Source organism: Serinus canaria, chromosome 3 (genome assembly GCF_022539315.1).
Source record: "Serinus canaria isolate serCan28SL12 chromosome 3, serCan2020, whole genome shotgun sequence".
Taxonomy (NCBI): Eukaryota; Metazoa; Chordata; class Aves; order Passeriformes; family Fringillidae; genus Serinus; species Serinus canaria.
Genome location: NC_066316.1, coordinates 55,618,777 through 55,636,697, shown reverse-complemented (window position 1 = coordinate 55,636,697; position 17,921 = coordinate 55,618,777). Strand labels below are relative to the sequence as shown.

Here is a 17,921-nt window from a genome sequence, read left to right as displayed (position 1 = left end):
CTTTTTAATTTTGTTATATTTTGCATGTTTTAAAAATATGCTTCTCTGCTTATTGTTCTCCAGTGGACAGCAAAATGGTGCACTGTTTTTGAAAGAATTAGAATGTGTCTGTTTCTGTGCATCTAAATGAAAGTTAAAACTGTTTCTTTGTTTTTTCACTTTCCCTGAAAAGAATCAGAGACTCCATATTTAGAGTCAACAACAAGGTAGGTGTAGTCTCTAGTAATCCTAATGACACCAGGAAAGTTAGCTAAGTACCTAGTACTTTATGTGCTTTAATGTTCTTAGTATTTTGGTTACATTCCTTATTTTGGCTTGTGAAATAGATTATGGCAGAAGAGAAAAATTGTGTGAATTTAGCCTTCTATAGTTGGCCGCCACTTACCATGAGCTAGCTTATATCAAGGTAAATAGTACTCCTTTTCCAAGTGAAACTAGTCCTCAGGAAAAAAAAATTGTCTTGACTAAGCCATCAGGAAGGGATGAAGAGAAATTAAAGATACTTTTATTGACATAAGACCACTTTGAACTCAACTCTATTCTGTAAAACAATCTCAAAATCATATTTGGTGTTTGCAAAAAATCAAACCAGTAATCTATAGCATTTGCATACATACTGACATATTTCAATACTTGTAGTATATATATTTATCAGTAACATGGAGAGAACATGGTCCCTATTTTGATTATTTTTAAATCTATTTTCTGTCCCATGCTGGTTCAACATAGGACTATTGGCTCATAGGTTCTTTTCTTATGTGGATATATATGTGCAAAAGCTCTTTGTTTTTATGGGATTTTTCATTGTACTTAAATTTAAAAGGAAGAAATGATAAGATGGTTACCTCGATTCCAAGTGTCATCTCCATGATGAAGACAAGACAGGCAATATACTTCGTTCATGCAAAACCTCACCTTATTTCCTTGTTAAAAGCAAGTAACCTATTGAGACTCTAAAAGAATACTGGGGACTGTTGGGATTTTTAAGTGCTGAGTAGAACTGAAGAATGGTTCCAAATAATGTGATTGTTTTGCAATACATTTCCATAACAGAGAACTTGACTGCAAGTTGCCTCTTTGGCCACATAGGGCGGATCAGAGTAATAGGAACTAATTGCACATGTACATGTGCTCATAATAAAGTAATTTTCAATGCTGATTCAAAATATGACACCATTTCATTTTAACCACAGGACCAAATGAGCACTTACAGTTCATAGTGAAATGGCTCAAGAAGACAGTTGCTACATCATACTAAACTTAGAGACTTAACCTAAAAAACCAGCCAGATTGGAAAATATTCCTGCAAAATCAAAAATATGGCACTCCTAACTGAAAAAGTGCACAGATAAAGTTTGAACATACTTACCTCTGTGAAAATGGTAACAATTTGAATGAGCAAAGGATTGCACACTGCTTAGGATTGCACACTACGTGAAGTTAGGCATTCTTTTGCCCATCTTTTTCTGCAGCATGACACGACAACACAGCATCCCAGTGCAGCGAGCTAGGGATGTGTCGCTGGAGACTGTCTAGTCCAATTCCTGGCTCAGAGCTGGATCACCTAAAGAAGATTGCCCAGGGCCATGCCCAGCTGAATGCTGAATAGCCACAAAAGGAGAGCTATTCAGCATTCTACCTCTCTGGACACCCTTTTCCAGTGTTTGATGATCTTCATGTTGTAAAATATTTTGCCTATGCTCAGATGGAATTTCATGTGATTAAATTTGCACCCACTGCCTTTTGCCCTGTCATCGGAACAACTGAAAAGAGCCTGTCTCCCTCACTTTCATTCCCTCCCATGATGTCTTGTCTGTGATGGGAGAAGGTGGATGAGATGTCCCCTTGCTCAGACACCTAGAGCCCACCAAGAAGAATACCTCTACAGCCAGGCAGGGCACATTTCAATAGTCAGGAGCCAGCTGGGACTCCGGCTTCATTCCCAATATCTTGCATCTGTTGGGTGAAGAAGTTTGAAAAATGATACAGGAAGGACATTCCTTTCTGTTTCATTGCAGAGCTTAGCAGCTAAAACTCCTGAGTCCATCACCCTCGCTTCCCTGACTGACACACACCACCTTACAGAGCAGCTCCCCCAGGGGATCCTATATAGATGCACACAGCTGGACACATTGGCATCCCCCACACCCCTTCTTTCTCTTTTTGCTGACATGTACGTGACACCTGTCTTGTTCTAGAATAATTTATTCTATTTAACTAATTAGAAAGGTAAGACATAGTTAAGGCATAATCAAAGAACATATTTGACTGCTTTTCTTTTCTGTTAGTTCAGGCAGTCCTCATAATGCAATGATAACAGCTTCTTCATGGGCTACAGCCTTGGTGCTGTCAGTCAGTGGGACACCCTCTCTCATTAAAAGCCTTTTGGCCATGCTTATTCCCCAAAATTAAATGATAGATATGTAATTTTTTTTTTCCTATCCAGATACTGCAACATTAAAATCCCCTAAAACAGCTATTTCTTAGGCTGGAAAAGCTTTACATCTTCTTCCTCTGCATTACACTGCTTGTCTCCACCACCTACACCGTGAAGAGGAGAGGAAAATCCAAACATATAAAATAGCACTCCTCAGAGTGCTCACATAGAAAGAATGCCCAGGGAAGGGCACCGCGTACGTGTTTTTTCTTATCCCCAGCCAGGCTCCAATTACTACCATTCACCACGGCATCCTGCAGACACAAAAGCTCAAGTGTAAAAATGGTCATGAAGTCTTCAGGAAAATTGACCATCAAAATAATAACATTTGGCACTTATCTCAGCAGGAACAAGGCTAACTAGCCCTCATGTCCCTTTAAGAACTTTGTGCTGCAGTATTTAGGTGTCATTCTGCTAATGTCTTCATTTCTGCAGGCATACAGGTGATATGAAATTTATCTCCTGCTGTCTTCCATTCCTACACATTTGTGCATAACTTCAGAATGTTACCATTTCAAACAGATGAAAAATGTGCATGTGAAGAAAGGATGTGTTTTCAGGCATTTTTTGTCCAGATTTTGCAACACTTTTGGGACCAAGGTATTAAGTTTCTCTACAGATAAAGACTGAATGCTACTGTCTAAGACAAAAAAGAATCTGACAAGAAGCAAATCTTTATATTTTTCACTCACCTCTTCAGAACTTGTGTCATCTATGGAAAGATGTACAAGTATGTGATACTCTAGAGATGAGCAAAAAGTGCTGTCCATTTTGTGGTAAGAGTCAGAGTCCATAAAAGTTTGAAAGTTTAGCCATTCATAGGAAAGCAGGAAAGACTGAATTCCAGTCTCCCTTATAGGATTAATTTTTGCTTACATTAAATCTGAAAATAGGAAAAGAAACTACGGCTCAAAAATGTCTTCTTTATTTGTATCATCTATCTATCTTATCTATCTATCTATCTATCTATCTATCTATCTATCTATCTATCTATCTATCTATCTATCTATCTATCATCTATCTGTCTCAACCAAAATCCTACAGCATCGTGCTTTCTTCCAGCACTTTTTTCTCCCCTTACCCCCATAGTTTGCATACCTGCCTGCACCACGCTTCAAGTTTAGCAAAGGAGTCAAAATCGCAACCGTGTTTTAACCTGCAGCTCTATGGCCAGGAGAGCTTGCCAGACAATTTCTGAATTGCTTATAAAAAAACCCAAAAACTAAAGCCATGAATGTCCCAGTTCTTGGATAGCTTTGTGAGCACTTACATAAAAAAGTGGACTCTGGTAGGTTTAATTCCAGCTGTTATTTAAAACATCCTTTCTGAAAACAAAGGAATGCAAAAACCCACAATTTCAACATCCATAACAGCAGTCTCCCAGGAATTACAACATTCCAGAAAACAAAAAAAGGCCTGATTTGAGTAACCTATGTGCAAGCTACATCCACATCTGCATGATCCCTGACCAGAAGAGCTCTCTGGTGCACCTCTCCCTCCTCGCTAAGAACACCATTGATACAAGAAATAGACAATACTTTGTTAAAGCATCCTGTCTTTCTGAAAAAGTAAATGTGCCAGTGTAATTCAGACATCACTGTGTCAAATCCATGTGCTGTGTTTCAGATCTTTAAATAGATTCTTGAACAAAGCAGTTTTGACCAATTCATTTCTGGAATGATATATTAGCTGGCACCAAACAAGAGATGCTACAGCTTTCAGTTCCTATCCTCCTTTAGAGCCATCATTTAACAAAATTCAGATTTCTGTCACTTAACCAGGCTGATTAGATTAGTCTATGACAATTCTTCAGTGCTTCAGCTAGCAGTTATTAATTTCCTTTTATCTTGTTTCACAGATCTTTTTCTACTCCTTTCTGGGAAGACAAATTCATTCTCTAAATAATTCGTATTTATTTGTTTATTTATTTGGGAATATTATTAGAACATTCTAATGTTCTTAATATTATGACCACAGCACAACTTCTCCCAAATACAAGTTTCATGCCTATGTCCCTGTGGGTCTAATTATGGCCAAAGAGGACAACAACAATAGAATTCAGCTAGCTGTAGTGCATTTCACAACATGCTCTCAAGGTTAAAACCACTCAGCCAGTGCCCAGACAAGTTCCCTTATGTGGAGAGCACTATGCTTATAAATACACACAAACCAGAAGATCCCTTCCTGCACTCTCCTTTCCCCCTCAATTTACACAAATACTGCTTTAGATGAATTCTGCATTTGACTGCCAAACCACCCAGTTTAAATCAAAACTCACTATTCTGCCTTTCTACTTTCCATAAGGTATTGCTTTAAACACCAAATAAAATATGGTAAGCGCCAGAAAGAGAACAGATCAAATGGTTTCTATTGCTTTAGAATCTACATTTTTTCTCCTTGACTTGTTCTTATTTCTCAGAATCCTCCTACAGTTGCTAAGTCTTGATAGCATCTGTAGCTTGAAGGCTGTGAGCAACCAGTGTCTGTTATGCCTTTGAACACACAGACACATATCCACTCAGATGCACATGATGATGATGAGCATGTTGAGAGATGCTATCAGTTGTAAACAGATCTCTCAACCACAAATAACACAAGACTGAGGGCCAGGGATGACTGCTCATAAGCAAGCCTGGTATCTTTGTTCTCGTTCAATAGCCAGATGCAGAAAAACATTCTACAGATGGAGAGAGCAATACTGCTCACAAGGTGCTCACAAAGCTGGAAGGGTGGCAAACCTTGGTGAGGAACTATTGATCTGCTGCAGAAAGAAGCTGTTATCGCTGCTGGAGCAGAGTGGGAAATAGGCAATGTGTATCATCATGCTCACAGCTATGAGGAATAAGGGCACACTACTTCTGTCAAATTGAGATTATTTGTACTCCTAACATTGTCAGATGTCTCTAAATATCCCTTTGCAAACTGCCTTCAGATTTTGCAAAGCATGGTCCACAAATGAAGTTCCACAAAGAGATGCAGGGAGTTCAGGGTAAATTATGCTCATTATTTTTCACTATTATCAATACACAAGCATAATGACACAGAGCCTTGATGCTACAGTCTGGAGTCACTGAGCAACCAGTTACCTTTAAACACACACTAGCTCTGAGGTGACTACAAGCCAATAAGCAAGGTTCAGAGTTGCCAGGCATCTCAACCTGGGGGGATGATTACACCTCTACAGAAGCTACTGCATTTATCTACAGTAGAAAATGGGAATAGTTCTGACCTGAGCTCCCCAAGAGGCAGAGTCTTGGGGACTTTCCCTATGCTTGAACACACAATGCCAATAAAGTCCAGAGTTCAGCAGCTCCTCCCTTTCCTCATGCCTCGCAGGCGAGGCTCAAGGTGCATGATTAGAAATCAGCCCTTGTGTTTGCAGAGTCCAAGTAGGTGACGTTTCAGAAAGAGGAGAGGCGTTGGTTGCAGGCTAATCACAGAGACAGGGCATCTCAGATTCTAACTTGTGCACCCTACTTAGAGAGTTTTAGCATCCCATTATCAGGATGAGAAAGATGCCCAGGCTGCCAAGCTGGCTAGTGCCACTGGCTGCAATGCTTGACAGATTTCTGGGCGTTTTTTTCCCTCCTACAGTTGCCCCATTTAACCTGGCCCATGCTGTGGTGATAAATATGTTGATACCTCATTGGGATTGGAAACTCAAGCTAGACCTCGGAGTCACTGGTGCTCTTGGGATGGAACTTGAGGAGAGCCTGTCCACTTATTTAAATTTTGCTGTCTTTGTGTCAGTTTTTAGGGTCCAGTTCTGCAAAATCATGTGCTCTTCCTTAGCCCAAATGTCTACTGAGTGATTATGAATATATCTATATTCATAATCTATATCTACTGAGTGATTATGAATACGAATCTAGCCTAGCATAACTTCTGAATAGCAGTGACGGAAACTCAGCCTTGAAAAGAACACATGCTTGTGTCAGTCCAGACTGGTGTCTCGGACATTGAAAATATTTTGTGAACATAAAAAATCCTTTTCACAAAAATATTAATGTTACACTTATCTGGAAAGGAAGCATTATTTGGCTCTTCCAAATGCTGGAGTTCAGCTTGTGGTTCCTTACCTCTGACCACCCTCTCCTCAAAACAGCTCAAAGGATGACATGCCAGAAAGTAATTTTACATAACAGCAATTAATGTGCTTTTTCTGGCCTTTTAATTTCTGTCATGCAAGCCAATATATTCTAAGCAAGACCACTTAACTCGGAAGAAAAATTCACATTGTGTGTGTCATGGCTCCAAACTCCCCCAGCTTATTAAAGAGCAGTAACTTAGAGCCATGCTCTGTATTTTTTTCATAATTGAGAAGAATCCTGTTCTTTCCAAGTTGAGTTCTGACTGATAAGCTGGGCAGAGTGCCATTGAGTAAACTGCAAGTTTTTGCAATAGTTCTGGAAAGTTAATGAGTTTTCGATTTGTTCTCTTATTCTTCTATTTACGCTTATGTTTTGTGCCTATTCCACTAAAATAATAATGGGTAAAACATAAAAATCTATCTTGGTATTGAGCTGCTATGATATGGAGAATATCAGGAATATCAGAATATCAAGTTTCTAGTATACCCACAGGAAAAAATCTGCTTCAGTGTGGATTGGCACAACCCCAATTGTCAAAGGTTGCACATGAGTGCATACACAGAAATACAGATGGAAAAAAACCCCACACAGGTGAGAGGGAACTTCAAGAAGCAGCTTGAAAAAAAGAAAAACCTGAAGTGATGAATCACTAATCCAAAACATGTACTGCTTTCAATATTAGCACAACTTCTAATGTGATACTTTTCCATGTATTCTGCCAGTTGTCATTTTCCAGATCTTGTCATTCAAACATATACCTAATGCCATTAATTTGTTACAGAATTTTTTAATTCTTTTTTGAAGTGCATATGGATGTCTTCTATTTTTTTTATACCATACATATCTCATTCTAAACTTAGAGGTTTCCATAGTTGTCATTTAAAAGCACGTAGACAAAATATTTTATGGTATCTATAATAAATGCAAAGAAATCAATACAAACAAAACTTGGCTTAGCAAACTGTACATACATAAATATGTTGTTTTTCAACTTGACATTCAACATTTTTTCCTCATAAAAACTTCTGCAATCTTATTTATTACATCCATTTTTTTTAAACCTTAAAAAAGTGCTTCTCAGATTTACACCTTGTGCATCCAAAGCAAAAGTTAGAACACCATGCCTGAAACAGAAACCACAGGGAATAATACATTGCCATACAAGATTCTTTAAAATTGTATGTTACAAATGCTCTAAAATTCCTTAAGCATTGGTTATTTTGAATACTGTAGATACTGAGAGGGTATTTAACAAAGACTGGCTAATGGGTCATTTGGAGCAGCACACAGGAAAGGATCTACAGTATCAAGTCCTTGGCTATGCATAGTACAGGGCAATGACCTGGATATAAAGTGGCTAAAAGATCCCAAAAGCTGTACAGAAGAGGTTTCCCTCACACACATTGCATCCTCCCCAGTACCCAGGATGCGTGTATTGAAATGATGCTACTCAGGTAATACGTTGTGCACTTTGATACTGATACACTGATGCGCTTCGAGCCCGTGCCAGCAGAGAAAGATGCGGGCACAGTAGTGGCAACAGCAGACAGGCAAGGCTGCCACGCTGAACCCTGTCACCCTTTAAAACCATCTCGCTCCCAGCCAGCACTCCAGCAAGGTCTCCCGCTGTCCCACAGGTCTCCTTCACAATGGAGGAGGACCATTCGTGTATTTCAGCATGGGGTGGAAAGAGCGGGCAAAGTTGTTTGCCATAGCACAGCTGTAATCCTCCTCGGTCATGGGCACCAGGCACGCCAGCCCGATCAGGAGCAGCAGGAGCAGCTGAAGCGGCAGAGCAGCTCTGAGGACTCTGAGGAAGAAGGACGGGCACCGCCACGCCGGCCCAGCCTCAGAAGGGGAGGAACCTGAGCCACCTCTTGTGGACCTGAGGAAAGAAGATGGGCAGTTGAATACACGAAAACACTCCTGCAGCAGAGGCTGCCCTTGGGCACTCAACCTCCCCTGAAGGCCGACTTACACTTTGCACAGACTTTGATTGATAACTGCAGAGGTATTTTTCAGTGAACGTGCTATTTCCCTAACACTTTCAAGAGACCCCAGATTTCTAGACTTGGTAGGAAAACACCAAATGATTGCAATAGAAGGGTCCCTGTGACCCCACAGCCCCTGTATCATTTTTGGGGAAGATTCTCCACTTAAAGCACTGTGCTGTAGCAAATGGGGAAAATAAAAGGTGGGCCATACCTGCCATAGTTGTTCAATGCATGCTGTCTAAAAAGGTGGGCCTTCTTGTTTAAAATGGCCAGTTGCATTCAATGTGCAGAAGTTTCTACATTTGTTTATGTATAAGATATCTATGAGGGTATAATGCACTGAGATTCAGTTACATAATTTTCTGTCAATCAATACACCAATATACAGGCAATGGGGACTTATTTTCTACAAAGCACATTGTGTTTTGAATCTTGCACAGAATCAGCAGTTAAAATCTATCTGCTCAACTGACTTGAGATCATCCCCTTCCAAGTGATTTTGTCCCTTATGTTGATGGATCTGACTTGAAGTGGCACATACCTATCACGTCTATGAGGCAGTGGAGATCTAAGAAAAATATTTCCAAAGGGAGAGTTTCAAAATCCATTCTATTACTTTAATGAAAGATAAAGACATAAATTTCACATTTTTCTTTTTGACTGAAACTGTCAAGAGCTGAAAAGAGTGACTAGGAAAGGGTAAATCTGATGGTCTCAGTGTGCTAATTAAATGGCATGGGAAAATACTGTTTCAGCACAAGCCAAAAATGGAAGAACTCAGAGCCTTCAAGTTACTTGCTTCAAGAACTCTGCTATTAGGACATTAGATCATGGATTTTGTCTCAGATATATTGCTATGATCATGAGGCCTCAGAAAATCTATTATTTCCTAAAGTTTAAGAGATAAAAATTCTCATAAGATGTGGGAAATCAGGCTTATTGGCTGCAGTCAAATGCTCCCCAGTAAAGTAAGTATGGGGTGATGGTTCCTTAGTGCTTATTTGACTTCCCTTTGTTCTTTTGATTCTGTCTCCGTGATAAATCTGAATCTGTGTGGGCAAGCATCCAAAAACGAAAATATCATCTTCAAAACAATGCCAAGCTTAGCAAGCGTTCCCTTTGCATATGTTCAGAAAAGAATTATTTCTGTGCTTGAGAGTATTTTATTTTCTTGTTCATATATATATATATATATATATATATCACCCCACTATGAGGACTTCAACAAAGCCAAGCAAATTTTAAAGTTCAGGGGGCCAACAGGTACCTAAACATTAATTTAGTAGATATGCTAAATTATTAGCTTGAACTAAATATTCCAGGAAGCAGTGATGATGAAAACATCAGATCGTGTGTTGTCTGAATCCACACTATTGTAGGTAGGATGGAAAGTTGCTTATCACATAATGTAGGACCACATATTATAAAAAAGATAAGGACACGGCACATTAAACAGCACCAGAGCAAAAGCTCAACAAAATCAGGACTTCTACTGTCTGAGAATACCAAGACAGAAAGTTAATGGACTGAGGCAGGAACAAAGGGAACAAAGAGTGCTTAATTACCTTCCAAGCATTTGATTGCACAGCCTACCTATTTACAAGGCTCTCAGTGTATAAATGCTGTTAATCCAAATCAAAAAGTGACCACATTTCTGCAGCTGTTAACTGGTGTTTGATAATGAGCAAAGTGTAATTTTCTTCACTGCCCCAGAATCAGTCTGGGGCAACAATGGGTGTCAGAAGGGGAATTTCCAAAAATCTGAATCAAAAGGTAGCAAAGTTTTTCTTTCTGGTATTTCTCTTTTTTCCCTATGCCTTTAGTAGCATGATCCAGCACGTCTTGCTTTGTGTTTTACAAAAAAAAAAAAAAAATTTTAATGCAAGCTTGCATGCCTGATCTCAAAAGGAACACAAACTTTCAAAAACTAAAACAATTCAGAGCAAACCATATTTTCTGCACTGATGTAGGGTATTGAAGAATAATACTGCATGGAAACAATTCAAAAAGCAAATAATGAAATGTTACAAAAACATCTTCAGAGGGGGAGTTAGAAAAAGTTTGAGTGTTGTACTGCTTGTGTTTATGGCAGGCACACCTCTGCAATCTACATAATTGGCTGAAAAATTGAATGGGCCATCTTAGAGTGTTCAATAGATTTGGTAAGGATTGTTAAAATTATACATTCTTAATAAAAAAAGCTCACTAGTTTTAAGGACAGAACACCTATTTAGCCTGGCAGGAGAAAGGAAAGCTGAAGTACTGTGCACCACTTTGGAGAAAAATCTAATTTCTCTTCTTGAGCTTGTCTCTTTAGCTGTCTCTTCTGATTGCTCCACCATTTGTCACACTGTGAAGAGGCAAAGAGGTAAGGCCATCTGCTACTCACTCCAGCACACAATTCCTGCTTAGCAGATGAAAGAGGGAAGCACAGCTGCAGTCCTGGCCAACAGTAAGCTTCTTCATGTCAAGAAATTTTATATATTAATCCAAGTGCAAGCAACAGTTACCCTCACTTTGAGAGTTTGTAATGTCAGTGATATTGGAACTCTTCTCTAAGCATTTCAAGAGGGGAGAAGCTAATTTACCAGGCTATAGATAGGACGGTCAAAGTGAACTTTAATTTCAGCTCAGAGGGGAACCTTTTTGTAAAGATGATTGCTACTTTTTTCCCCAAGGAAAATATGGTTTATGTAACCAATCTGTATTGCAGTAAGCATCTGAAAGCTATCAAAAAGGAATTTATCATTCAAGTGAAGCTGATAGAAATAAAAAAAGTTAATTTAATGCTAAGTGACTAATGGAATGCAGAAAACAGGCTTACACTGATAGAATCACTGCTGGCCTAGTAGGATGTTATTTACTGCAGTTAATCAAGAATGGGCCTTAATTTAATATCTTTATTAAAAGACTACTGCACAAAATATAAGAATAGTAAATCTCATCTTTATGATTACAGATGCTGAAGGTCTTTGCAAATACCAGACAGGATTGGCTTCTTGCACAGACCAAAAGTGGGTTGATCTAATAAGTTTAAGAAGCAGCAGTTGTATATGATATTTAAGTAACAAGCCCTAAGTGAGAGTGAGGGAGATAACTGGGAAAAGAATCATGGCAAGCCAAACCCAAACCTTGTGTTTGAGCTACTGTGTAGCCATGAGTATAATTTTGTGGGCAAAGGCACAAAGAGTGATGTGGTTTGGTCTGCTCCAGGAACAGCAAGCGACCTTTAAAGATCCACTAGTCACTTGGGGAGGCTTGGGGAGAGCAGGAAATGGAGTTTGGCACTATGGCATCAAGACCTGAATAGAGCTGCCCAAGAGAGACAATGTAAACATCCCTGAGCAAACTGAACCACTATTTTAATCTTTTAACATTTTAATCACTTAAAAAAAAATCACAGGCAAAGATCCAGGTGTGCAGTTATGACAGCTCTATTAAACTGATGAAGAAAGAGGACTTGCTTCTTGGATTTTCTTTCTCACCTAGCACATGATTACTAGTGCTGCTTGGATGAGACTCCAGTTAAATCCACAATGTAATGCCTAGTTTAATCCTACACCTTGCTTAGCATCACACTGTATTTGCCTATCTTTTTGTGGTGATAATGGAGCAGGCAAAGTGATATGACACTTACTGTGCACAAAGCATGGCCCCTCTAATTTTTTAGACAAAATTTCCTTCACGACTTCTTGTGTGACAAACATTTTAGGATTGACTTTATTTCTCCTTTATACTAAACCTCAACAGGGTTTGCTGATCCAGTGCAAGATCAAACACAAAGTACTCTGATCAGAGGCATGTCAAAATATTAAAGAACACAGTGACAGCTTGTACCGCATTATCAGTTAAACCCGCATTATACATCAACCGCAACCTGTCTGGCTTGCGCATTTGATTAAGTTTCCTATTCAGCAGTGACTCATTCGTATTCCATGCTTGTCTGAATGACAAATTGAACATTGTGTTGTGCTGCTACAAGATGTGTTAATAAACAGTGCTGGAAAGCCTTGATCTGAAAGGTGCCACAGCAATGCCACTGTGAGGACAGGGGCTGATCCCAAAGCTGCCAAGCACTGCTAGCTGCTCTTTGAGCCAGGGGCTCGCACCTACAACCAGAAACCTCAGAAGGCTGGCAGAAGTGGTTTGACTACACAGGAGAGTGGAAAAGCGCACACAATGTGTTCCTTGAGTACAATGGTGCTGGTGCAAGCGTGCTGATCTGCCAAAGACATCGCCCCTCCTCCTCGCCGTTAGTGGCTGCAGAGTAAAGCCCCTCTCCTCCCTTTTCTTCCTCCATACGAAAAAACAAAATGCCAAGCTTCAGAGCAGACTGGAGCTGAATATTTAGTTCTCTTTCTCCATCGGACAGAAAGATGGAGTTTATATAGATCCCCTACTTTCTATATGGTTTCCTTTTGTTTCAAAGGAAAAAAATCCTTAAAAACAGGCAGCTTCTTAGTGCATGTGGAAGAAGTAAAAGATACTTGTTCTATTTGTTACATGGTTTTACAACAATGCCACTTTACTCACAGTTCCTAACTACACATGCAAAGCAAACTTTTTAAAAGAACTGTTTGTGTAAGTATCTACATGGTAAATAGTTTTGCTCTTTACTTCACTTATAATGAGAATAAAATCTTAATTTTGCTCATGAAAAAGAATAATGCTCCAAGATATTTTTTGTCTGCTTGTTTGTGGCTCAATCACTGTATTAAATCTATTGTTCACTTCTTTCCTTGACTATAACAAGTTATTTTTTAAAAAAATTACTTAATTTTGTGCTTTCTTCTTTCCAACATAAAATCTTTGACTCTAACAGGAACTATTTCACAAACAAATCAGTTAATTTGTGATATGCAGAGAATAAATGAGATCTAGGTAAAATGAGATTTATTATTAGATTTAATAAGAACAAATATACCTTATTCACACTTTTTAATTATTTCAGCAGTGTGCAAGACACTGAAATAGCAAAAGATGTCCCCTTTACACACATTGGCTTGCTCCTTTGCTTTTTTAAATTTTTTTTTTTTAAACTTCATAATTGTTGAGGCTAGTAAACCGATCAGTGAAAGAGCGAAGGTACACACATCACACTGACAACAACAAGAATGCAGAAGCACTATTAGCTGCAGAGATGACAGGTTGCTGGAGACACCGTGGAAAGCAAGAAGCTGTAGCTGCACGCCTGCTCTCTACTGGTCAGACAGAGATGGGGCAGTGCTGCTCCCGGAGCAATGCAGGGATGGGAGCACTGGGTGAGTCATGGCAGTGTTAGCATGTTATACTGCAGTTCGTCTGAGGAGGGGAGAGAAACTGATCCCGAGTCTCAATAGTCTCAGATTCTGACTTTGAGTTCTGAGTCTAAAGTATTGAAAACCCACAAACTGAACAAAACGTTTCAGGAAAAAAAGAAAAAAAAGAAGAAAAAAAGAAATCAATAAATAAATAAAGAAAAGGATGTTAGTATGTCTCATCCAGATCTGTGGGTTTTGTGAACTCTAGAATATTATATTGGCCTATTACCTGCCTTAATTTAATATCTAGAGGTAAAGAGGATGATAGAAAGTGTTTGCCGTGAACTTGCTAGCACTCCTCTTAAATCACACCAAAATAAAATAATCATTAAATACCATGAGTGTAAACACACACTCACTCTGATCAGGCATATGAAAAATGAAACGTTGATTACATGGGATTTCTGTAAAGCAAAAGCTGCAGCTGTCCAAGGATTAACCTGTATCTTTGTTTAGCAGAGTCTGAAGTAATTGAAAGTCCCTTTTGCTGAATGATTAACAAAAGGGAAGTTACCACTTGTGTAAGTCCTGACCCCCTGATGGAGTCAGTGGGACTGGGAGGAACCACGGCCAATTTCTATCATCCTCTTGGCGTTCTAGAACAGAGTGCGGAAACCAGGAGAATAAGGTACCTGCTATGTGGACTGCTGACAGAGGGTCCAGGCTGTGAGAGACTACATTTGCCCCGTGGCTGTTTGCAATGAACAGGGGGTAAAGAAAGAAGAATGTTCAGTCCAGGCAAATAAAGACAAGCTACTGATGAAACTAAATTAAAAGTGCAGCAAAGGAAACATAAAAAAAAAAAAAAATCAAATGAAGTGACCAATACCCATGAACCAAGGAAACTGGCTTTTCTTTGCACCTAGCTGGTTATGAAAATTATTGGAACATACATAGGGAACTCATAAAAATAACAGTTTAGACATTATTTTTATGAACAGTAGCTCTGGGTTTTAAATAAAGTCTCTAGAAATTTAGTTCAAATAATAGTCAATATGAAATAGATGTTGCCTTATTAAGTTGAATATGGAAAAATATGTAGATTTAAAAATGCACATGCAGAAAAATTAATATTCTCAAGGAAAAAAGGTCCAAGACCCTCCTGTGGCAAGTTTTGCCTCTCCTACACCCCACGATTTTGAAGGCCAAATAAATGTAGGAGCATTCTTGCACTCACAGCTATTTGCTGGATTATTTCATGGAGTTAGATGTTTATAAATCTGATTGCATTTCTTTTGTATTAGTATTTATTTATTTAGCATCAGCATATTTGGCACTGAAATTCTAAACACTTCAGTATCACTTCAGTCTTCAAAATTGTGTGGGTGCAGAACCCAGAAGTTTGAAAACTAGACCCAAGGAATCATACAAATTAGCTATGAATTATGGAGGAAAAAAAAAGAGTTGTCACATTTATGAACAGTAACAAATTAAGAGACAGATAAATCCTTATTAAAATATTAAGACGAAACCTATGATAATTCTACATGCTCTCTAAACATAGATTTATGGTAAAATATGTCTCCATTTCCTGTAATGGTCAGGCAACCTTCAGTTACACCTGCGATATCAGAGTTATTAGAAATTATTTAGGTTTAAATTGAAAAGACCAAAGCATTGACCTCTGAAATAAAATGTTAAGGTTTATATTCTTTCTCCTTTGGAAAAGCCAGTATTCCTTTACATTCTCATACTAGCATCTAAAAGGAAACTAGTGAATGTAAACAAAAACCAAAAAAATAAATGAATTTCAAGAGCCATAGATTTATCAAGACAGAACTCAGAGGCTTTACAAAAAAGTGCAAATGGAAAAACAAAACGAAACAAAACAAAACCAATCTGATTGTCTTAAGAACTAAGGAAAAAAGCAAATTAATCAACCAATAGAATTGCAGAAAAAGACAAAATAATTGCAGTTCCAATTTGGGCTCAGAGTATGGAAGTGTTAAGTATTAGGCATGTATTGCTATATTTCTTGAATTTTGTGCCAGCGATGTAAATGGACAACTCCAGAGCTGCCACTGTAGCCATTGATTAGGTCCTGCACAGCTAGCTGGTTTGAATAATGTTTTTGTGCCCTTCAGCTCTACTTAGCCACTCATCCAAAGTCTCAATAAGACCATCTGCAACCTGCATCAGAAATGACAAAAGAACTTATTGAGATTCTTGATGAAGCAGCTCTGAAGAGAAGGCCAAACAGAAATGGAGGACTGATTATACCAGACAAGACCAGACTTTGGGGTGCTGCCATCACTAGAGCAAAATACAAGAGACACGACATGCCATACCATGGTAAACCAACCACACTGACAGCCCTGGTTTCAGATAGTATTTACCACTTCTGATTTCATGCAGGATGGGATATGCAGCAGGGTTGGGGAAAGCAGCTGTGTTTTCCTTTTGGTTTATGCCATTTCCTTTCCTAACAAGTGGGAAGGGGTGACTTCCAGCTGGCTAGAACTGCTGTAGATATCTATAGTTCCCACCCAAGAGGTGGAAGAAAATAAATTACATGAAATTACCGTTCTCTGTCTGCTTGGAGTGCTTCTTCCAGATACAGGACTCACTGAGCCTGATGTGTCTAATTCATCAGAAGACCATGAGGACAATTCCTAAAGTTCAGAAGGAATGGAGCTCAGAAATACAGCAACTAGCTGTACAGGTAAGCAAACTAGAAAAATTCCCTGAGTGAAATTCCAGCAGAGTTATTTCCAAGCCAAATAAAATAAAGCAGCTAAATTTTGTTACCAAATTTTATAAGACTAAGGCATAACACGTTTTCTCTGTCAGCCCTAAAGGAGAAGAAAAGCAAACAATAGCTAAAACTTCCTTTGCTTAAGTGATACATTTTCCACCAAAGTCAATACAGGGGAAAAACCAGTTGTTCTTCATTGACTGTGAACTACAAGAAGAGTTTGGTACTCCCTAGATTTTAATTAAACAGGTAGAAATCCACTAAAAGGAGGGAAGAGCTGAGTTCTTGTGCTTTAAGCACTCTGCTAATCCAAGACTTTTTAAAAAAGTAAACTAAAGGAGAGCCTTGAAATCTTTACTCTCTATCTGTCGTTGCTGGCAAAGACATGTGTGTAACTCCCTCTCAAATACCTGAGATACACAACAACTTGAAAAGATTTGGACTATAGCTCACAGCCTAAGAGGGAGACATGAGGGACTCCTTACCCTATTACAGAATTTATTTTATGCTTTTTTTCTCTCTTTGACAGAGTGTGCATCAACTTCCTTTTCAGTGACGATTGACATACTATAATTTTCAGGACTGCTACTGGAATAATTATCTCATATACTTTGCCAGTTGACTGATTCAGTAATAGCAGGGTAAACAAACCAAGAAGTTCAGCAATTGCTACATCAAATAGAAAAAAAACCCCTGAATTTAACCCCCCCATATCAAAAGAGATATTTACAATATGAAGTTTAAGAGTACTTTATGATACTCAAGGTTACATGTTCCATCTTGATAAGCACTGCAAGCCACAGAAACAGAGCAGCCAATAGCAATGATCAGAGAAAGGCAGTCGGAACAGCAGGAACCACGCTCAGTGAACAGAAAGGAATAAAACGGCGTGACTTACCAGTTGACTGCTTGAAATGTCTAAAATTTTCTCTAGGTCTTTAATATGACGTGTAACCTCTTTCAAGAGCAGCTTCAGTCTGTTTCCAATGACATGTACCTTTTCTTTGGCTTCAAGACAATCCTTGCCTTCAGCATTGACTAGCAATTGGCAAGACATATCTTGCAGTGATGCCACCTTCAACTGCGACTCCAGCAGCTCACGTCTGATTTGCTGTTGCCAAGGCAAGCATCAATTTTTTTTTAATAGCAGTCAAAAAAAAAAAAAAAAGTAGAACTCACAAAACTCAACATTTTAAATTAAAGAAAAAGAGAAGCAATATAAATTTCTAATCTGACAGGAGGCTATACAGCAGCCTAGTAGTTACCTGAGATTTAAAATCACATGTTGTGCTACTAAGGAAAGTGAGTGGTGCTCCCTACCAAGCCAAAGTCGGTCCCTGCTGCTGGTCCCACAGCCCTGTGTTAGCACACAATGTACAGTGCTAACCCTCACAAGAATAAGAA

At 38.8% G+C, this 17,921-nt stretch overlaps 1 protein-coding gene across 11 annotated transcripts in view; it reads right to left on the bottom strand.

Annotated features, from left to right (window-relative positions):
• Nucleotides 1–7,427: 7,427 nt before the first annotated feature.
• The window catches only part of SYNE1 (spectrin repeat containing nuclear envelope protein 1), a 289,839-nt gene continuing 279,345 nt past the window's right edge, over nt 7,428–17,921 (bottom strand). For 9 of the 11 annotated variants that reach the window (XM_050973201.1, XM_050973203.1, XM_050973207.1 and 6 more), the window contains 4 exons: nt 17,416–17,628; nt 16,345–16,434; nt 14,455–14,513; nt 7,428–8,413 (listed from right to left, as the gene is read on the bottom strand). In XM_050973201.1, coding sequence (XP_050829158.1) covers nt 8,173–8,413; nt 14,455–14,513; nt 16,345–16,434; nt 17,416–17,628 — 603 coding nt within the window. In that variant the 3' untranslated portion in view covers nt 7,428–8,172. The remainder of the gene's footprint in view (nt 8,414–14,454; nt 14,514–16,344; nt 16,435–17,415; nt 17,629–17,921) is intronic. The other 2 variants (XM_050973206.1, XM_050973205.1) reach the window with 1 other exon arrangement.